Here is a 22,832-nt window from a genome sequence, read left to right on the forward strand (position 1 = left end):
ATCCTTCAAACTGTGTGTGCTCACGTGTTTGCACCAATGAAATCTGGCCATTCTGGAGCAACCATTGGACATGAGGTTCAGAGTCGGCATGCTGACCTTGTTAAAATAATGCATAATTACACAGTCCATCCTCAAGCTTTCGTTTTCACTCTGCATGTGTAAAGATAATGGAAGCTACTCAGGCTGCCAGGCAGAAGTTAATGAAATGATGGAGACTCAAAGGAAGGGTCACAGTGGAGGAGAGGGACTCCCTTCACTGATCTTGGTCCTCTCCCCGAGGGTCAGTTCGGGGAAAAAGTTTTCTTTTAAACAAAATGACCATGGACTCAAAGGTTAAATAGGACAATTCACAGCAAATTTTAAGTAATATTGCAGCATTGTTTACACATTTGAATTTCTGCTCCTGATATGTGTGAAATTAAGCCCAGTGACATGAGAGCACTTTGCTGATGATAGTTTGTTTTAAATCTTTTTTTGTTGAAATGACCAATATATTAACTATTTTGTGTGACAATAATAGAAGGCTTTCTAGCATGCTGTATGAATACAAAACAAGAAGCACTTTTTTTCTTTTTTTGCTGGCAATATGACTGTGCCTGAGGAGGAGGTGTACTATTTGTCTGTTTTTGTGCCTCAGCTACAAATATAACTAACCCTGAACCTTTTTTTTCCCATTTTGTCACATTAACAGCACAAACTCAAATGTATTTTGTTGGGACTTTATGCTTTGGAGCATAATAAACAATCACAAAATTGTGAACTGGAAGAAAACGAGACTTGCTCTTTAAAATAAATCTACAAATAAAAATCTGAAAAGTGTGAGTTGCAATTCGATGTCTGAGTCTTTGTAGAATGACCGTTCCCTTGAATTGAACTTAAAAGTGTTTTAGGGTGTGTTTCTACTAGGTTTGTTCATCTACGGACTGAACTTTCTGTACATCGGTCTTTGGAGAGCATTTGATAACGACGATAACGGTGTAAGTCTTTCCTCACACTCACGGTTTAGTTTTAGCCAAGAGACTTTTGGTGACAGACCTCTAATATTATTTAACAAACCTCTGAGGATTGGTACCAGAGCAAAGGGAGATGAATACATATGCATGCCATACTTTTCAGATTTTTATTTGTAAAAAGGTTTTGAAACCATGTTTTACTTTCTTTCAAAGTAAAAATTAATACACTTTCTGAGCTTACTTTTAGATATTTGTGAATGTAGTGTGACAAAGCGTAAAAGACATGCAAAAAAATCATACAAGAGGCATTAATATTTCGTAAAGCAGATCTGTTTTATACCTTTATGAAAACCTGAAGATCTTTCAATGATTTTTAGATGCAGAGTAAGAGCTGTGACTAGTTTTTAAATTTGTGCAATTTTCATAACTGTTCTGTCCTCTTATTAAATCCTCTCATCCGTCTCTTACCTCCCACATCCAACTTTTTAGACCTCATCCCTCTTCTCCAGAAGAAGGACTCGTCCTCTGTTGCCCTTCCAGGCTTAATGACTCTAATTCCCTCATGCTAATGGTTGGTGTGAGCCTGGGCCCCTGCTGGGACCACCAGCCCACTTCTCGTGGTCGCAGCCTGGCTCCAGGGCAACAAGGACCATGGACCAGAGAGAGTGAAAAAAAAAAAAAAAAAAAAAAAAGAGTTCTGGTTTGACACGTGTAGGGCATACCCTAAAACAGATTGGCATCCCCAGGCAAATAAGGACTTGTGAAAAAAAAAAAAAAAAAAGAGTGTCATTGAATGGTATAAGCGAGTAGGTGCCCCACTGAGTGTGAAATCCAAAAAAAGGTGCCAGCAGCAGATTTAAACAATATCACCTAACTGGTTGACCTTACTCATCAAACCAGCAAGGCTTTGGGATGTGTGTGTGTGTGTGTGTGTGTGATCTCTGGTCATTTGTATGTTACTCCACAACTGCAACCAAGCACTGCATCTTCTGTCTTGTCTGTGGTATTTTGTGTGTGTATGTGTGTGTGTGTGTGTGTGTCCTGGGAGGCTGGGGAAGCTGGGAGCGGCAGTGATGATGAGCAAACACTACAGGGTGAAATAATCTCTCATTACCCGCTATTCCCTGTTGCTGCGCTGCGTCGGTGAGCGCAACTACATTTGTCCCACGGGCAAAAAAGAGTGGAGTCACTCACTCGATTTATTAGACCATCCCAAACTCCCCTGCCCTGCGCCTTCCCTGCTGCTACCACCCTGCTTCCAATCCTCTCTCTGTCTCTTCCCGCTCTCTCAGACACCTGCTGTCCTCCATATGCCCTGTCTCCTCTCCATTACTTTGATTAGAATCAAATAGAAACATCTCACTTTTAAAATATGTTCAAAGTCTCACATAGACTGTGTTTTGAAACAGAATTACTCAACTTCTAAGGTATGCTTCTTTAAAATGTTTTCAGTTACTAATCATGGGAAACCTGTAACTTTTTTCAGTTAACGCACAAAAGCGTTTGAATGTTTAAAATGCATAGCTGCAAAATATCTGTGCCATACCAAATTATAATGTGCAAACAATATAACAAACAGCAATGATCTGGTCCTTGAAAGTAAGCATCACAAAGCAAACAACATATAATGCTAAATGTCTTCTAGTTGCTTTATAGTAACATTTCTGTCCACATCTCTCTGAAAATATGTGTAAAAAGTCATAAAACACTGTATGTTCAATGACAAAGTCCGATTTATTTATAAAGCACATGTGAAAACAACAGTAAACAACCACATGTTCTTTACAGTTAGACTTAGAATCATAAAATAGCAAATATCATAAAACAGTAATAACAATAAACAAATCAGACAAGAGTTGAGATTCCTAAGAACTATTTGGCCTCCTATACTCCATCAGCGAAAGGCCAGGGAAAAGAGATGACTTTTAAAAGACATTGAAATGATTCTATGCTCTGAGGTTTAGGTGTTCCACGGTAATCACCTCGACGTTTTCACTGGAGTAAGTGGCTGGTAGACCAGAGTGCTCTCAAAGGTGTGTAGATGTTGAGGAGATCATGTTCATAAGATGGAGCTAGACCATTAAAAAATATTAAAGTGAGCGGTAAAAAGTTCATCTAATATTTCGGTGACCCCACCAATGAACATTTTGGAAGATTGTGACTTTTAGTTGTTATTCAGTGGAAGAAAAAGAAACATAATTAAGAAATTGTGTATTTTATTCAGAATTATCAGTGCTATGACAATTCAAGATAAATTAACATGATTCTGTGATGTGTACTTCACTTTTTAAGCAGATGATAGGGTCTGTGGACTTTAAATGAGAAGTCAATGTGTTCTTATTTACATGTAGATATGATGTTGCATTCTTGGCCACGCTTCTAACTTGGGAAGGCAAGCGACCATATCAATGTGTTAAGGCAGGTGTATGATCTTCAGAAATTAGGAAATGGCTCCAGTGAAATCACTAGTCACCCACTGCAAAAACGCAAGTAAAAATAAGCAACATTTTCTTGATTTGAGCAGGTAAATAAGACTATCTGCCAATGGAATAAGATTTTTGCACTTAACATAGGAACAACTCATCTCCATCATCTTATTTCAAGTGCAGGATGTCTGATTATCTTATTTTAGGGGTCAAAATACTTGTTCCATTGGCAGATAATATCATTTACCTGCTCAAATCAAGGAGAAAAAAAACAAATTTTAAGAACATTTTACTTATTTTTAGGTCGGTTTTTGCAGTGCCTAAACCAATCCACATGGTTAAAGCAACTGAAACTGCAACACACTTGGCAGGCTGAGCGTACAGGTTGATCTTGAGAGGATGTACGGTGAAAAGATGGTAAAACAGGTTAAAACAAGAAATCTTCTAAGCTAATTGTTACAGAATTGCAGCAGGGAGCACCATGTACATTGCCATGCAGTCTTAATGTCGGCCAGTTGTTTGGAGAGCATGGCAGGAAAAAGCCTTTTCTGTCAAACGTAAATGTGTGGAGTTTGCTCAGTTTTAATGAGACTTAACCTGTCACTGTGTGCTTTGGTCCGTGAACCTGGACCAAAGTTTGTTATCAAGAACTACTCTGGTTGGGTCTGAGTTGAAACAAAGGATTTGGGAAATCTCAAGCCCACTACTACGTATAGTGGAGGATCTGTGTTGCTGTGGACCTGTTTTCTGTGGGACCAGAAGCCTTGCTGGAGTGCAGGGTACCATGATTTCTTTCATTCACAGGGATAATTGACATAATAACCAGGTGTCTTCGACCAGTAACCTGAAGGTGCATCATTGTTGAGTCTTTCAACAAGGTAATGATCCCAAGCAGATGGCCATATGATCACGGAAATAGTTTACCACACACAAAGTCCAGCTTCTCCAGTGGCTGTCTCTTTGCCTGAACCAAAATCCTATAGAAAACCTGTGGGATGAGCTGAGCAGAAAATAGATTAAGACAGGACTGGGAACTTTGGATGGTCTGGAGAGATTGTCAAATGAAGGATCTTCAAAAATCCCTCTGTCTGTTCACTCCAAACTTGGGAAATATTATGAGAGCTGCCTTTTTAGAAACAAAGGTTAAACAAAATATGACTACCAGCAGTATAAATTATTGTGGTGTGGACAAAAAATCCACCAACCAGTAAAACGGGAAGTCATAGTGAATGGAAAAAGAGCAATTTAAGCACTATTGGGGGTTATAAATCTCATTCCTCAAGAAAGGGATGTAAGGCAATTGAGAGCAGTGTACAGTTAATGTTAACATAATCCCTGGAATACAAAAGGACTAAATCTTTTCTAAGTCAGGTGTTGTCTTCTTGTCAGAAATGGTGTCTAGCTGGGTCATCTACATTTCCTTTCTTTTTGACAGTGTCTCTTTTGTATCAGTGATGCCCTCACCATGGACCCGTCGGAGTGAAGAGGGGCTTCTAAAATCCCAAATCTCCCATCACAGCCTCTGTGTCTCTCTGTTCATGCAGGCAAGCGTATTTCAGCCTGCAGTTACATGTCAGGTGTGAAAGGGAATAATAAATATTACGTCCGCATGCTTTACCCCATTATTGCTCAGGATTTATTGTATGTTTGTGAAACAAGACAATGAGATACACACTGAGGACACCATCGGGGATTTGATGGAATTCCAATGCAAATTATAAATCACAAACATATGATGAAATCCTTGGTTTTGCTGAAATACAGCGCCAAGCTCGGCTGCCATATAAAGGAAACATCTAGGGAGCAGGATTGCTTGATGTCTTGTGCTAGTTTACAACATGTTGTTGTTCATTTCCAGTAAATCATTGTGCAAAGGCGGTTCACTACAAAAATATTAATACACCAACCTTTCAATATTTTGTCCCGTCACAACCAAAAACTTGTGTTGTGAATAACTGTGTATTATAGACCAATGCAAAATAGCACATATTTACAAAGAATAAATAAATGACATGGTTTTCACATCTGTTTACAAATAAAAATCTATTTTCAGCCCACCTGATTCATTAACAGATTTAAAGTAAATTGAATATGTTTTAATTTAATCCTTCTTATCAATGTATTCAGATAAATTCACTTTATTAATCAAATTGATAAAAAGTTTCCCATATAACGAAACCCAGCCGATTGCTTCAAGTCACTGACTAGTAGGGGTGTAACAATAAATCAATCCACATCGATATATCTTTTAAAAGAGCAATGATCCAAATACATCGATGCAAAATATAAATGTTGATCAACTTCATCATTTTTAAGATACTTTTATTTTGAAATTCAGGTATGAGACTATAGTGAACAGGTGATCTATTGGTGATATTGGCAAATATTGCATTGTCATCCAAACAAATCAAAAAAGCTGGAGACACAAAAACATCATTTTTAAAATAAAACGCAATTATTACATTTGTTCTCCTCAGAAATGTGTCAAACTTGATTTATTTTTTCACTAGACAAATGAGGGTGTATGCATGCCCTAACACTTTTGGGTTTCATGCAACTTCATTTTGGTCTCAACTCTCTAGTTTCTAGTCTCTTCTTAGGTTGCAGCTCTGTGTCCAATCAGAGCTTTTTGTGCCATTCTTTACCCGATAAGATTAATTCAAGATGTCAGGGAATCAAAGCCACACACCTCGCAGCTCAGACTAAAAAAAAAAAAGAAAAGAAAGAAGACAGGAGAGAGTGGCGCATTGAACAAATATCCAGTACCAAACAAGTGACTGTGGACAGCTTTTTGTTTAGAGTTTATTAACATGCGGTCATCTCTGACCTCATGTGCACCCCCCCCCCACCCCTGCCAAAAAAGATTCATCACCAGCTGTCACTGCTTGCAGCATTCACTCCTCCTGGACAAGCATGTAGCGATAGTTGAGATGTTAACTTTAATGCACAATACATTTTACAGATTTCAATTTGTAAACACCTTCTATCACTCTCCTTCCACTTCACAGTTATGCACTATTCAGTGTTCATCAAAAGTTCATGCTGGTGACATTATAAAACGGGAACCGGCCCAAAGGGTGGGAATACTGATGATATGAAGTTGAGTCCAATAATTGTGCTTAAATTACACCTAATTTTTTTAATTCGTGTCCAATATCTGACGTTTTCAGGGTTGTTAGGGCATAATCTGGACATCTGTGAATTAGTTCACCTATAAAAGGGCACCAAAAGAAATGCCAGTGAAATGAATTGCAAAAATCCTCAAGTGAAGGCATTCTTCCAGTGTTTTATTTATTTATTTATTTTTTTGATGATCCCTCAAAGCTGAGGAGCTCGGTGTACTTTATGGCTCTGACTCCCCTCTGTTTGCTACATAGATCTAATTTCACACATGATTGTTTCTTTCTCTCTGCCGGGTCTGTAGTTAGTGCCTCAACATTACGCGTTAGTTTGCTCGGGGCTAGATCAGAGAGTGAGGGAGGAGAATGGGTTGGCTGGAAGAACTAAGCGGAGAAAGGAGGAAACAATCCGATCTATAAAAGCAGCGAACAACCAGAAAAGCAGGGAGGGGTGTGTTCCCACTTTTCAGTAGTTTGCTTATTATTCTGTTGCACTGAAAACCATGAAGGCTTAGAAAATAATACGGCCATGCGATTAACAATTTACATGACAAATCACAGGGTAAAGTTTTTAATTTAAATAATCGTGTCAATTTCATATAGACAAACTCAAGCTAAAAAAAGGTACTTCACTGTTTAATCACATGGCATATAAAATAAAAATAAATAAAACTACTATAATTCCCAAGTACTGATTTATGTTGCGCTGCTGCTTACACCCACACTGCCAGAGACAACCATGCTTAGGGCCAGCCAGACCTCTCAGTGCTTGGGGCTAGATTTATCTCCACCAGGGCCCTGTGATGATGAGGCCATTTAGTGATGGTCCCTTTGGTCCTCCACTGATTAGTGCCAAACATCTTCTCTAATAACCTTAACAAGAGTAATGCCTCAGGATGACATGCCGATGCACAGAGGCGACTGTGCGCTCACACATACTCACCTCCTTGGAGATAAGGGAAAAGCGCTGAGGGCTACCCATCTTCTTCTTTCAAAGTCACCCCTCTCTCCTGCGCTCCAGCTTGGGATCTCACATCATTTCCAGGATGAGTCTCCGCTCGCTTTTACATCTTGCGTTCTTTTGTGTCTTGCGTTCCCGCTGCTTTTGACAAAAACACAAAATTGAGTTGGTCATGGTTCGACGGTCCCATTTGTCCTGCACAAACTTCCTGTCGTCGCTAATATGAGATAGAAAAATGGGAATATATGAATACGAACTATTGTGGCTGGTTTAGCTCTCTTCTGGGAATGAAAGGGAAATAAATGAAATTGGGAATGCAATATATTGCCATAGGGGGAATTACATAGATTGTCCTCTTAAAAAACAAAGAATAAATCACTGCTCTGTGCTCCTATCCACACAAAGTTAACAGACACATGCCTTGTGTGAAAAGTAGGCTAATTATTTTTAGCTGCACTGATGTCATCTGAACTGAGTTGTGTCCAAACAGAAGTTGCTCAACCAGTTCTCACTCTTGTTGACTCACCTGCAAACCTTTCTAATTGGAGCTCAGAATTTAAGCACTTCCCCTTTGCATGTGCTTTAAGTGAACCTTTTTTTTTGTAAGTACCTCATTGGGAATTTATAGATACAATGCCTTGTAATGGCATTTGTGCCCACTGTATGTTAACACATTGTATCACATTGGAACCACAAACAATGTACTTTACTGGGATTTTATGTTATCTTCAACACAAAGTAGCACATAGGTGGTAGAGCAAACAAGAAAACAAAGTTAATTTCCATTTTTTAGCAACGTGGATCTTAAAAATGAGGGACCCGTTTTTTATTCAGGAATGCATGGTGGAGCAGTTTTTAGTTGTGCCACAGCAAGAAGATCCTGGGATAGAATCCCGCCCTGGGGTTGATCTGGATATATTTTAATCTTCCATGTGCAAGCATGGGTACGCTCATGGGTACCATCTTGTAGCTACTTCTCAGAGTTGCTTTGTGATAAACTGAGAACATGTCTAGTATGTACCTTGCATTCTAACAGGAACCTAAAACCCAGATATGAATTACAATGGATTTGTATAGATCAAAGCATATTTATGTCTTTGCCCAAAGTCTGGCCCAAAATCCAACTTGAAAATTGCTGTTCACTAACACTCTCTATGCAATCTGACTGACAGTAAACTACTTTGAAAACAAGAGAGGGTACATTTTTAAGATGTGAATGTGCAACACTGGTAGATAATGAAGCTGTGGTGAAAGTATTGACTGAGGAAGACTAAAAAGAAAATATACATTTCCCTGAAGTATATTAGAAGACAGAAGCAAAACATGAATCCATTTTCTGATATATATATATATATATATATATATATATATATATATATATATATATATATATATATATATATATATATATATATATATATATATATATATATGGATTCATGTTGTGTGTGTGTGTGTGTGTGTGTGTGTGTGTGAAATGACTTAATTTCCTTGCTTAGTCAATGTATGCCACAAAAATTTAGCACATTTCTTTTGTTATCATTAACAGCGTCCGTATCTGTGCTACGTTTAAGAGCTACAACTAATGTGGTTTCAGAACATTTTTCAGCACAACTCACCCACAAAATAGGGGCTGTATATGTTTCAGTGATTGTTGATCGTTCAGAATATAATACCCATAATTCTGCTGTACAGCGATGGACGATGCTTTTAGGAGTTTTATTTTTTTATTATTATTTTATGTGTAAGAGCTTAGCCTGTGCTGTTACATTTCCGTACAGACGGTTGCCGTAAGTATCGCTTACTTTGATATCTACCACCCGCAAGAGCTCGAACGTATAGACTTTCTTTTTTTTTTTTTTTTTTTTTAAACAACATGTGGCATTTATTTATTTTTAATAAACATTCTGACAATTAACTGAATTTTCCGCGGTACACCTGAAAGCAGCAGAAAGGTCCCGCCGTGACGCCAGCTGAGGGAGGAACTCCCAGCAGCAGAAGTCAACCAGGAAGCGAAGGCTGTTAGAGCAGACATACCGTCCTGGGCTGACGGCTAAACGGCGTTATAGACGACTGGAACCAGTACTCTTTAACAGTACACGACTTGTATTTAGTTTTTCTATTTAGTTACACACACAACAGCGACATGGCTTCCCTCTTCAAGAAGAAGACTGTCGATGGTAAGTTTGTTCTGTGGGGGGAGAAAAAAAAAAGCTAGCTAACTTGTTTTTAGCCCGGTTGATTTCAGCCTGTTGTGTTGTTTCCTGTTTGAATTGACTGTCCCCCACATAACTCGTTGAACGTGTTCTCGGTCCTGTTGAGTCACCAGTCATGTTACCAACCGGGAGAAAGGGTCGAAACCCTGCCCAGCCCTACCTGTGTTAAAGGAAGTAAGCTAGGAGAGGGATGTCACGGTTCAAATTCAGATACATTAGTTTAAAATGTCACAGAACTTCTGGTTCACTCGCCGTGTAACTGAGAAATTAAATTAAAGCAGGAATTTTTTTTTCTTTTGTTGTTGTTGTTGTTAGACCGAGTCCTGGAAAAATATGGTTTTATCTAAGTTATAAAAAAAAAACACGAAACGAATGTCCCCGGTATTATAAGTATGTTTAAACTGGCTTCATAGTCAAAACACCGGATTTCTGTAAAAGTCTAACATATATTTTTTTGCTTAGTTTCTGTTTTTGCTCCACACACAAAACGCAAAGCGCTTCAGACAGCCCGGATGATTACTTTGAACATACCTTGTAATAAAAAAAACTGCGTAATGAATTTGAAGGGTTGTTAAACTATGACGTCTACGGCATGCTGTCATCCCATTCAGCTATTCATTCTAGTAATACGCTCATATTAGGATTCTGGAAAGCCTTTTTAAAGTATATGAATATTTGAATATTTTCTTCAGGCAAGGCAATCAGCCATTCGAAGTTAAAATGGAAAACCTGACATAGTTTTTTTTTTCTAAAAAAATGAATGAATCAATTATTCTTTTTCCAAATAATGACTCTCAGCGCTGTGTTAATGGACGCCTCTAATATTGGCCTTTCCACCTTATGTGAGGAAAAATGTCATTAAAGAAAGTAGAGAACCAGGTTTAAGATAAAATGTCTTAGCGAGTGGAGGAGAAATCCTTCTGTTGTCTTGCTTACTTACTCCTCCCATCCCCGTCCTGCTGGCCTCGCCCTCAGCAACAATCTGCGTACTGTACTCACTGTGCTCCATTACCTTCACTGTATGTCCAGCCGTCATCAAATCTTCTTCAGCCATTGCTTTTTTTTTCTGTTTTTTTTTTTTTTTTTGGCAGTTTCCCTTTGCCATCCCCTCACCCTTTCACTCCTCGGACAGAGGGTTTGGTGGAATCCTTGGCCATGGGTCTGGTCGTCTCAGTAGTTTCTGGTCAATTTTGTGGTTTTTCTCGCCGTCGTTTTCTGCGGCGGCTGCGGTGGTGGTGGTGGGGGGGTAGATGGCACATATTTGTAGGACGATATCCCTCCCACTTTGATACGTTGGCGGCACGTCACCTTATACGCACTTATGCAGCATCCCTGCAAGTGGTCCACTGTAGGGATGTGATGCTTACAAGTTTGTCGTTGGCCAACTTTTTTGTATTATAAGGGATGAGCTTTAGTTGAGCTTCCAGCTCTGCTTTGGCAGAATGGGATATTCTGTCACTTTAGTGTACAGCTGCGGTGCTCAGTTTGCTTTTTACCTCCAATTTAGATTTGAGATTGGTCTTTTTCTTTTTGTTCTTTAAAATAATTTTGTATATATCTATCTTTTAATCTATAGTGATGGTCCAGTACCAGAAGATTATGTATATGTTTAAACCTTATTTAAGACAGATCGGTGTTTCTTTTCTTCTCCCTGGTAATTTGGAAGGTACTTGATCTGGTTAATTTAGCAGTTTTCATAAATGTGCAAAGGTCTCTTGAGTTTTTCAAAGTATTTAAAAAAAAAAAATTCAGAAGTCGTGGAGGATGATGCGACTTCAGGCGTTCCCAACGTCTCACACGATGCTGTTTTCTGCTTGAGCGGGGGGGTTTGGAGGTGATGGACTCTGTGTCAGCTGTCAGATCAGTTGCCACAGTTGTCTGTGTGCATTCACTGCGCTGCTGGTCGCTCTGCCCATCACTCTATGGCATCTCGGTGCAGACAACCAGACAAGCTCCCTGTTAAAGTTAACACTACCGGCATTTCTTTCATAAACCTTAAAGCAGCCCGTTGGCTGTATTATAGGAAATGTAAAGTCTTTGTCTGGTTTCTTGTTTTTGTTTTATGAGAGTAATCCTATGCAGTTAATTAACACATTTCTATTTATTTTTATTTTTTGTAAAGTTTGATCTAAACACACATTTGTATTAGGTTTAGGAGCCTTGTCTTTGGCAAAAGGATATTTGAGGGTTTTATCTGTTCTTTAAAGCAAATAATTATTTTTTTTATAGCTATTAATTGAACTTTAGTAATTCTGCCTTATTTTTACCTGTATTTTACTTTTAATATCCTCTATTTGTTTATCATTATCTTTACATTTCCATTTGAATAAAGTCATTTTAGTTTTAATCAGACATTTTTTTTTATTTAAGGTTTTTCTCCATTTTTATCTTAAATAAAATGCAATTTTCAGTTTGGTTCGTAGGTAGTAATTTTTAGTTATGTGTTAAAGCTATTTTTTATTTATTTTTTTTTTTGCTTAAGAAGCAACATTTTTATATTTTAATAATACAAAAAACTTGTTCTGGGGTGTTTCCTCATCGATGATCAGGATTGCATTTCCTTGTTTCTGAATTCTGCAGGACATTTTATTCTAGTTGTCCAATGATTATTTCATTGAAATAGCTTTTTTTTTGTGCTTTATTGTTTCCATGCTTTTCCCTCACTGTAAATCTCTTGGTGATACAGACGATTATTTGATAAGTGCTTTAATGATAAAATCTTGATTGGTTGATTGATGTAAAGTATTAAACACGCTCTTTTGTTTTGCATTTTCTGAAGACGTCATCAAGGAACAGTCTAAAGAGCTGCGCGGCACTCAGAGACAGATCACCAGGGACCGAGCGGCGCTGGAGAAACAGGAGAAACAAATGGTTAGAATGCACTCGCACTCACCAGAAAAAAGTTAAAGTAAGAAAGAATGTGTGTGATCAGTACTTTTGTTAGATTTCTACATATTGCATCAAAGCTTTGAGGACCCCCAGGTTATGACTCGCACACATAAAAGTCCCAGAAACATGCTTAAATCTACCTTTCCCCACCAAGGACTGAGCGCAAGTGGCTAATGGGTCTTAGTGAAGAGATGGGAATGATCCAGCGTGGTGGCTTTGCTTCAGGCGAGAGGGATGCACACGCTCGCTCACCCGGCGCGGCTATAGTCACAACCGAACATTACATCTCCTGTTTTTTTTTTTTTTTAAGATGAAAGAAGCAGAGGGTTTCTTCCTCATTTAGCTGTATTAAGTAAATATCGTGTGCGACATAATTACCTCCCCAGGGTACCCCATTTTGTTCTTCATTAATGCTTTCCGCTAATTAGTCTGGTCTTTAAAAGCTTTTTTTTTTTCTTTTGCACACCCTGAATGAAAAAGATCTTGCCTCACAAATGGAAATTACCTATATCTGCAAGTTGGCCCAATCGTAAGGGTCCCCCCGTTGTGCTTCCAATAAGAAAATGTGCCCACTCCCAGATTTATAGGCACAGCCTTTATTAAAAGTGGCAAAGATTCAAAGTACGTCGTTTCATGATGCATATTACATTTTACGCAAGGGAATATAAAAGCAAAATGAAATGGACTTGTTAAAATTTGTTGAATTTGAATGCCGAGGTAAAACTCTGTGTGTATATATGAATATTTATTTGGGGGTTTTAAGCTGCATAACAGCTAAATTGCTTTTTAATTTGTCATGAAGTTAAATAGGACCAGGTAGACGTTGCATCTATTTAAGCAGTTATCTTCTTTTACTGTCAGATTATTATTATTTTTTATATATATTTGTGGCCGAATTATAAACTTCAAATTTTTTTTAATAAGTCCCTGAACACCAAAAACTGCATTTTAGCCTAATTTGATTTGTCTTTAAGAACTATAATACCAATGATAGAAATCCCAGCTTTTAGAGCTGTCATTTATTATTTAGTTTAGAAGCAGAAGAGTCCTTCAACGTGCGTCTCAGAGATGATTTGTAGGGTTTTACCCATTTAAAATGAAGACAAAAGGATTTAAAGAGTGTGTTTTAGTATCTATTAGCAATCAGCACGATTACTACAGTTTTTGTTTCTAACTATAAACGTCGGTCTTCATGTGTATTACCTACAATTACTTTTCCCAAAGGGCAACATAGGCAGACCATTAGCTGAACACAATATTTTCCATTATATATTTTAATATAAACCGTTAATTTAAAATTGTTTTCTGACAGCAATAGACATTGCAACAAGTGATTAAAACGTAATCCTCCATACTGACTTAGAAAGCTTTATATTAACTTTGTGTAAATCATTATCTTTTATGGGAAAACAATTGATGCAAATGTGCAGTGACTTGCTTTAAAGGGGCTGTAAGTAAGATATTTACTGTAAAATCAAACCTAAATCATTCTCTTTGCTCAACCAGGATTGAAGTAACATTCCCTATAAACATTCGGTCCTCTCCATCAACAATGTCTTAGTCACATTTTTCTCCTTTCAAACCTAGAGGTACGGTCCGGAACTACTTCTGTCCATAGTGTAGCCCGTGTTTACTTCCTGGTTCCTGAACCAATCATATGGGGAGTTCCCAGGGTTCCCAAAACAGAGTGCAGCATTTGGCATTTTATCTTGGTAAAAGAGCATTTAAACGTGGAAACCAGAAAGAGAAGCAGATAAGAAATAGAACAGAATACAACATCATATACCTGTCCTGTGGAAGTAAGAATTCAGTGTTGAGTACATGGTGATTGTGCATATGTTGTTCCAGTTATAACCACTAGGTGTCTTTATTGCTTATTGTTCCTTTAATGTTAAAATCAAGTTGTAATTCCTGAGAACAGCTCTGATTCTTTTTGCAGAAACTGAGGACAATACCTCATCTTTAGTCGGATACACTGGTCTTTAAAAAAAAAACAACAACAACAAAAAAAAAAAAAATCAACGTATCAATCTTTTAATTATTATTATTTTTATTTGTTTTTAAGCATGAGTTGGGATATTCTTTAGGTCAAGCCTGGAGCTTGCTTTCAGTGGTACGCCCCTGGAGAACTATGCCACAGTTCTTATATAGGGAAAAAAAGACCCCATGTTTTAAATAATTGCAGAACGACAACAGTCTATAACAGTCCACAGATGCATCATGTGGACTGTGAAATGGTCAGGGTTGCCCTAGAGTGCGTATAACCTTACCTTAACATACAGATCCAGCATGACAACTGAGGTTGAAAGCTCAAAAGGATAAAAAAGAGCTCCCTAGTAACTACATGAGTTTATATTTTATACCTGGAGAAAGTCAGACATGTTTAAAACTGTAAAGTACAGTAGGGTAAAGGAGTGAAATGCTGAGCATCAAGAGTGTTGTTGTCAGATTTCTTTAGCAGGTCGGTATGGTGTATTCACTGACTGGAGAAAGATAGGATTTTGAAGTTTCTGGTGAGTTTGATACATGCCAGGGTTGATCAAGCTTAAAATCTGCCGGCTCCAGTTACCAACCAATTTATTGGTGCTTCTCTAATTGTAGGCCGGTTTCAAAATGTCAGAAATATCCCAAACAGCGACAATGCTTAGTTCTTTATATATTTATTAAAATCACTTAATACTATTTGCAGCAAATAATAGGAACAAATGATCTAATTGTAGATTGAGGCAGCTTCAGTGTCTTAATTGTCCATTTACTGTTTACATATCGAGGAAAAGCATAACAGTCTCTCAGCTAAGTGCTGCATTGAACATGTCTGGGGGGGGGGGGGGAATCAATCACAACACAGCTTTCTTCTTAATGTCTATAAGGTAAATGGGATAGCAAGAGGCTTCGAGCTACAGTAGCAGCTGAGCTTTTGATTCAACATTTTCCTCGTCGACACACTGAGATTTTCTGAAGATGCTGCAGTTCATAAAGCAGCTACTTCCAGTTAAATCCCTCACAGAGAAGTGAATATGAACCGCAAAGGTTTTGTGTCAAGAGGCAGAATCACATACCTGAGTTGGGAAAGACTATTGGTTTTTCCCCATGCTGTAATAAATCTAAATAATTGATTCAGTTCCTAAAGAGGATGCTTTCAGCCTGCAAGAAATAAACAACGCATGCTGGTTCTGAGAGGCCGGGCCAGCGTATTGTACCTGCAGTTTATACTTGGTCTCTTGGGACGCTCTCACACACAGAATCCCTGAAGGCATCGGTACTTTCTCATGTTTACTAAAGCTAAATGCATGGATTGGCTTGCCAGGGAGTCATATTTGACCTAAAAGACATTCATAAACATTAGTTTGTAATGCCAGTTGTGCCTGAAGACCTACATTTTTATTGATAAAACGTCTATTGGTATGTAGAGTTCAGGCCTCTTTTGACTAAAACATTAAGGTTATCATATAAACTTGAAATATTTAGTCCTTTTAATTGTCTGTATACTGAAAAACATTCAAATGGCATTTGTTCTCTTTAGAGAAAATGGACGAGGAATCCTAGAATAAAACAAGATTGGACTTGAGGCTCATATTATCTTGTTTTTTTTTTTTTTCCTGTAGGAGATGGAGATCAAGAAAATGGCAAAAAGCGGTAACAAGGAGGCGTGTAAGATTCTTGCCAAGCAGTTAGTCCAGCTGAGGAAGCAGAAGAACCGGACGTACGCCGTGAGCTCCAAGGTTACCTCCATGTCAACCCAAGCTAAAGTCATGAACTCTCAAATGAAGATGGCTGGTGCCATGTCCACCACAGCCAAGGTAAAGTGTTAGGCCGTCTGAGCTCAGGTGTGCTAAACTTTTCACTACTATAGTTTAAACATAGGATTCACTTCCACTTGCAAATTGGAACAACCAGAATAATAATCAGAAGTTTGTTTTAGGACGTCTTTTTTGGGTTGTTTTTTTTGCAACAAATGTTACCACTACCATAAAAGTGTATCATAGAAGCTGCTCGCATTCAAAGGGAAGACCCAGCATCGTTGTTAATGAAGTGTGACTAGTATACATCGGCCAGCAGCGACACACACACCGATAGGTTAAATATAATTAGGCTTCAGATTAATGGAGGGCGGCGAGGCGTCTGCGCATTAAGGCTTTAAGAAAAACATATTAGCAGCTTAATGTCCACCATGTTTGTTCAGACACAAGTTCACGTGTGCCGTTTTCTATAATACGCTTGATTTTTTTTTTTTATTGAATGCATTCTGTTTATAGTTATGTTTGTTGGAATATTTGAAGCGTGTGGCGTGTCACCCTCCATGTTTGTCTGACATTACAGTCGATGATCTGCAGAATTTGGGTCTGTTTCTTTTTATAAATGAAACCAAAATGATAGAAGTTTTCTACCCAAGCAACCAAGGTCCAAACTGTTTATCTGATTGTTTATTTGAATCATTTATCGCAGTATCCCTGCAAACCAGTTGCTCTAAGATGGCCATCCTGTTTGTGAACGCTCCTGCAGTTTTCTCTCCGGCCGAATCACTGATGAGCAATAGCTAGCAGTGCTGAAAACAGCAGGACGGTAAAGTGATGTGCGGATATTAAAATATAGGCACAGGTTTGGCTTTCAGCTGCAGACAGATACATTAGAAATTGAGAGACTGAGAGCTCGTGCTGTTCCTGAGCTTAATCCAGCCTTCTGTTGTTCAGTTCTGGAGTTTTATCTTAAATTAGGTGGATAAAAAGGAAAAGTTGTTCATGAGTTTTGTCATGACACTTGTTGGTCTCCATAAGCCTGCCCCCAGATCCTGACTGAAGCGGTTCTACAAACAAACGGGTGCTGAGATAAAACCAGATTTATGATTCATCTGTGAGCCTTCGTTGTGATTTATGTTCAGAAATGCACCCAAGTCTAATGTTACAGTAATTTTTAGGTTTTCTTTATCTTTGTTTACACAATTATTTATGCAAACATGATGATTCCTCATTTTTAATTCCAGTCTTTATCCTTTAAATCGATGCTTTTGTGCTCGATAAGTTTTGGGAAAATGGCAACAAATCAAGCCCGACAGTATGTTTCTGGAGAAGCTCTGGGTCTTTTGCTGCTCCTCCAACCAAGCTGAAAAAAAAAGATTAATCTGACTCGTTTTCTACGGTTTACAGACTATGCAGGCTGTGAATAAGAAAATGGATCCACAGAAGACGCTGAAGACCATGCAGGACTTCCAGAAGGAGAACATGAAGATGGAGATGACCGAGGACATGAGTAAGAGCACATATGTAGACATTTATAAGCATTTTTTTTTCTAACAGAAACATCTATGAACATCTGCGTGTGTTTGGAAGTAGAAACAAGTAAAACAAACCCAAGATTTTAGAATTTATAAAGCAAACAAAAGAAATCCTTAAAGTTTCATCCCGACCTCCAAATTAAATTTTTCTCTTCTGTTTCTCTCCTCCTTTATCGTTCTCTCTCCAGTCAACGACACTTTAGATGACATCTTTGATGAATCTGGGGATGAAGAAGAATCTCAGGACATTGTCAACCAGGTTCTGGATGAGATCGGCATTGAGATCTCAGGGAAGGTAAGAAACCGACTCTACTGTGACTTTTTCAACGCGCCGGAATATCATCTATGTTAATTTAGGGAGAATCGAATCACTTTTGGAGGATAAAAAGAAACTGTAATCTGCAAATTCTACAGACCTATCGTTCCTAAATGAGGTAAAAAAACAAAAAAAACAATCCCAATGCATTCTCCGCATGGCTTTTCTTGGATTCAGCTGTTAAAATGCATAACAGCTGCCACATGGTGGGGCAAGCCTACAGCTCTTCAGGCTCTGCAGTTACTGCCAGGCTTTCCGTCTGCTGTGTGTCTGGCTCCCCCTGGGGGGCTGCATGAGTTATCGCCTCTCTGCACGCTGCAGAAACACACACATTGTCCAATAAAGGCAACCCACAGCTGCAGCGAACAGGCAGGCAAGCCTGATAATATTATACTTGGTCCTAGAAGGGGGTAACTATAAAATACTGAGCTGATCTTTTATGGGCGCTCTGGCAATTTGTAAAATTCATTAAGGAGAGAAAAAAGAAGTTTTCTGTCTAGCTTAACAATAATAGGGATGTACTGAAATGGTGCTCAAACACATGGAAGTTATTTAGCCATCTTTTTTTTTTTTTTTTTCATTTTTTCGTTGGATCATATTTTATATCTTAAAAGTTTGAAGTGAAGAAACTCCAGAGCCTGCGTATTTTCAGTTATGTTCAGCTAGAGGTCATATGTAATATTTAAGAGCTGCAAAAATCAGCAAAACGTTGATTCGTTGCTGTTTGTATCTCTGCTTAAACGGCCTGCTGCATTGGATGGATTTCCATCAAAGTATCTGAAATAAATTCTGAAAGGTTTTGCCATAATATGTGACAACACAAAGTGGCCATAACTGTAAAGTGCAAAAACGCAAATGTTCTTACAAATAAAAATCAGATTTTTGCCGTACTTATAAAATCTAGTGCAGCCAGCTGCTTTCATAAGTCACCTAATAGACCGGTGGTGAGTTAGTAAAGTATTTTAAAGATGTTTTAATTTGCAAAAGCCATGTATCGTCTTTTTTTTTCTATTTATTTACTATTATGTGCTGGTTGATGTCATATAACATAAAACACCAGAAGGTGTGGAAACGTGGAGTCTGGATGCTTGCAGGCTCAGTGCTGCCCGGTCTTTGTTTGTTGAAGCCAGTGCTGTCATCTGAGAGGAAAATAAGTGTTATTGTTGTTGAGAAGCTTGTCTTGGAGATGCCAGATAGCTTCCCAGCCTTCTCTTTAGACGTTTTATTGTTGTGACTGGGTGCGTTTAATCACCGGGCCTTCCTGCTAACGGACATCTTCTGTTTGGTTCCAGATGGTCAGAGCACCAGCCGCAGGAAAGAGCGTCCCCAGTGCCGCCGCCTCCTCCAAACAAGCCACCATATCCGACGACGAGATCGAGAGACAGCTTCGAGCTCTGGGAGTGGATTAATTAGCGCTCCTGTTTTTGTTCACACTCTAAACTGGTGCAACTCAAAACTGGTTGATACAGACTCTGTCAGAAGTTTAGTCATTGTTTAAATGCTGCATACACTATCCCCCACACCCACACAGTCAAAGGCAAACAGGCAGACGGACGTAAGGGAAGCCATTTTCTCCCATTCTTATGCGTATTGCCTTGAAGTTCAATAGACATATTTATGAGAACATATTTATTATGCTATGGAAAGGCCACGATTTGGCCTAAGGAACTATGTGAATCTGTCTTTGGAAGGGCTACAAATGCAGCTTGGAGCTGGCTTTTCCATCTCTCTGTTTGGGTCAGCCTTTAGTTATTCCTGTAATTAATGATGGAAGCGCTTTGCTTTCTCTAGGAAGTTTTAATGCTCGATATAGTAATTAAAAAGAGCTTCGAGGTTGTCTAGAAACAGATGGAACTTGCTTTCTTTTTCTCCGACCATTTACCTGCTGTTTGCGTCGCTCTTGGTTCATTTAAATCCATTTGACTGGCTTCCTCTGAGGCGAACCGTCTCCATTAACGACCCCCCACCCCCCCACCCCTAGTGGACAAATTTGCATTTTTTTATTGCAGCTCTGGAAACTCGCATGCAGGTGTTAGTTAGAACAACCGTCAATGCGTTTGCAGCTAAACTTCAACTTAAATTCTGATTTAATGAAAGACTGGCAGAGGTTTGAATCAACTGTGTCTTGATGCATAGTAACCAAGTGAAGTTTTATCTTGGCATCTAGGTTGTTTAACTTAATCAGCGATTGCAGGAAAGATCCGGTCCTGCAGTCCCTTTTCTCTCTCTCAGCTGCTGTGCAGTTACTTTTCTTTAGGAACCTTAAGCTGCCTCTTACAAAAGAAACTACACACACACACAAACACACACACACTACAGCTACAAAATAATGGGAGTGTATGCTGAAATGACACTGTGATATAAAGTGTTTTACGTCGGACTTTCCAACAAAGTGAATTGTTAATGTCAGCAGCTTCAGGCTATGTGAGAAAGAGAGAGCAATATCTGCACAAAGTAACACCGTCTTTCTCCCGCTTTCTTAGACGTCGATTTCCGTATCCCTTCCTGTTGCCAAAATGACCTGAAAATGTGTCATTCTTGCACGTTTACTACACAATATACCCCACCGAGGTTCTGCTAATTATATCTCCCTGTATCATGTACCAGTCTGACGTAATTGGAAACAGAGTTATGGTCTTAAGAGATTTTGATGAGTGCAGTTGGCTGGGTGGGATTTTATTATATTATGTCTTTAAAAGGTGTGCATTCTCATTTTTGTTTACCCCTCATTGTAAATTGGCTCTGTAAAAGGTTTATGGCTTTTATAAGGAATAAAGTTTCCTCAGGTACGATTCTGATTTAGTCTCATACGGTTTTATTGTATTTTTTTTTTCCTCCTCCAAAGGTCATACTGTAAGTCTTAAAATGAGTATTGAGCACGTAATTTTTCTCAGTAAACATTCATATAATGCTTCTGACTTCATGAAATTCACACCAGATGTCTGAAACAACCAACATCATCCATACATGGAAGGAAATCCAAACAAGTTAGTCCATAAGTTTAGTCTATTCTCAGCAATAGTGAAGGATTTGGGTCATCCTTTCTTTAAAAATGTCAGTTATTTTTGGCCAAGTTTAATAAATTTATTTCAAGCTGATTTGTTGCTGCAGCAAAATCTGCTTCTGAGTAAAAGTCATGGGATACGTGTCCTATTTTCTGTTAAATAAATGGAACACGATAGAACTATGATTTCCATGCTTTAGGAGTCATTTACTGACAGATTTAAGTTTTCTTGATTTTTATTATTTTTTTTATATTGCTTGCAATCTTTACTCCCTGTGTCACTCCCCTTTATTACATATATAGATTTGCTTGTTTTGATTTCTCTGCATGTGTGGATTACATTGGTTGCTACTGACATCTAGTGTGAGTTTCATGTCAATACCCTAATCAGAAAGATATTCATTAAAAAAAAAAAAAAAAAAAACTTTTAAAAACCCTATTGTCCCCGCTGTAAGTCTTTACTATAAAACAACTCCAGCACATTCTACCATGCAAAGAAAACATGTTTTTAGAAGTATTCAAGCATGCCAATGATTTTGGCTAATTTATGGCAGCCTTGCTGAGGTTTACATCCATGTGGCGCTATTACAAGATAAAACATTTTTTCAATTCAGTTTTATTTATATAGCGGCAATTCACAACACATCATCTCAAGGCACTTTACAAAGTCAAAGCACATGATTTTAAATATTCTTTAGCAATCAATGTAATTGCAGTGTATGGTTATCACATTGGGTTTTGAGAGTAGATTTACTTTTATTTTCAAAAACTGGAATGGGAGGGGGGGGGATTAGGTGAAGCATGTTTATTTGCAAAGTAAATTAATTAAAAGCCCTTATTTGGGATGCGTTTCACAAAAAGGCCAACAATGAAAGTCCAGCAGCTGCCATAACCGCCTGCAGAAAGGATGCAACTGAGGGATTTGTTTTTCCTCAATTGTACAGAGCTAGCTCAGAAAAGGCAACAGGCAGGTGCGATTGTTCCTGCTCAAACCTTTGGGTGCCGGGCTGGTGTCAGGACATCAAAGAAGCTTCCTAACCCAAGAGATTCTGTATTCTACAGAAGGTGTGCTGGAACATGCCTGCAGGACTGGTTTAATGGTCTTTTAAGATCTTACTTGTGAACTTCTAAAAATGTAGTGTTTCATCTCAGTGTGCAGTACATGTATATAACATATAAGAAAAAAAATTAAACTAAAGCAGTGTGTTTGCAGAAGGGGGGGGGGGGGACATGTCTAAGGCTTTAAAACCTTTGATTATGCACAGGCACCAAATAATTAGAATTTTAGCCCTTCTTTACACATTGTATTATAAAAAAGCAACAGTTATAGACAACATAAATGCTTGCACTGACAAGAAATTTTCTTTTTTTTTTTTTTTCTTTTTTTTATTGAACAGTGAATGTAAAAAGCGGCCGGTCGCTTAAACAATAGAGAAAAAGAACTCTAAAACAGATGCATTTTTATTTTTTTGCAATTTTGCAAACAAATGTTCATACAATAACGTTGCAGGTATATGCATTTACATGGCGCGGCTGAAAACTGAAACTATAGGAATGACTTGTTGATTTTAGCTTTGAAATGTCATGCATTTACCTCTCAGCACCGAGCCCCAAACGTTTGGAAAGATAAAGCAGACAATACGGTACATTTTAAAATTTGCAACACCATGCTCAGA

General features: G+C 38.3%; 1 protein-coding gene and 1 long non-coding RNA gene across 2 annotated transcripts; one reads left to right on the forward strand and one right to left on the reverse strand.

Annotated features, from left to right (window-relative positions):
* Positions 1-5,878: 5,878 nt before the first annotated feature.
* LOC118563744 lies at positions 5,879-8,746 on the reverse strand. Its single transcript, XR_004931406.1, has 2 exons — positions 7,442-8,746; positions 5,879-6,081 (listed from the first exon to the last, which is right to left on the reverse strand). It is a non-coding gene; the product is annotated as an uncharacterized LOC118563744 (long non-coding RNA).
* A 690-nt stretch (positions 8,747-9,436) lies between these two features.
* On the forward strand, positions 9,437-19,611 carry LOC118563743 (charged multivesicular body protein 2b). The gene is made up of 6 exons (XM_036139510.1): positions 9,437-9,639; positions 12,455-12,546; positions 16,170-16,364; positions 17,709-17,811; positions 18,025-18,131; positions 19,445-19,611. Exons 1-6 carry the CDS (start codon positions 9,606-9,608, stop codon positions 19,559-19,561), a joined length of 648 nt encoding a protein of 215 aa, XP_035995403.1. The 5' UTR covers positions 9,437-9,605; the 3' UTR covers positions 19,562-19,611.
* Positions 19,612-22,832: the final 3,221 nt, after the last annotated feature.

Source organism: Fundulus heteroclitus, chromosome 7, assembly GCF_011125445.2.
Source record: "Fundulus heteroclitus isolate FHET01 chromosome 7, MU-UCD_Fhet_4.1, whole genome shotgun sequence".
NCBI classification, from domain to species: Eukaryota; Metazoa; Chordata; class Actinopteri; order Cyprinodontiformes; family Fundulidae; genus Fundulus; species Fundulus heteroclitus.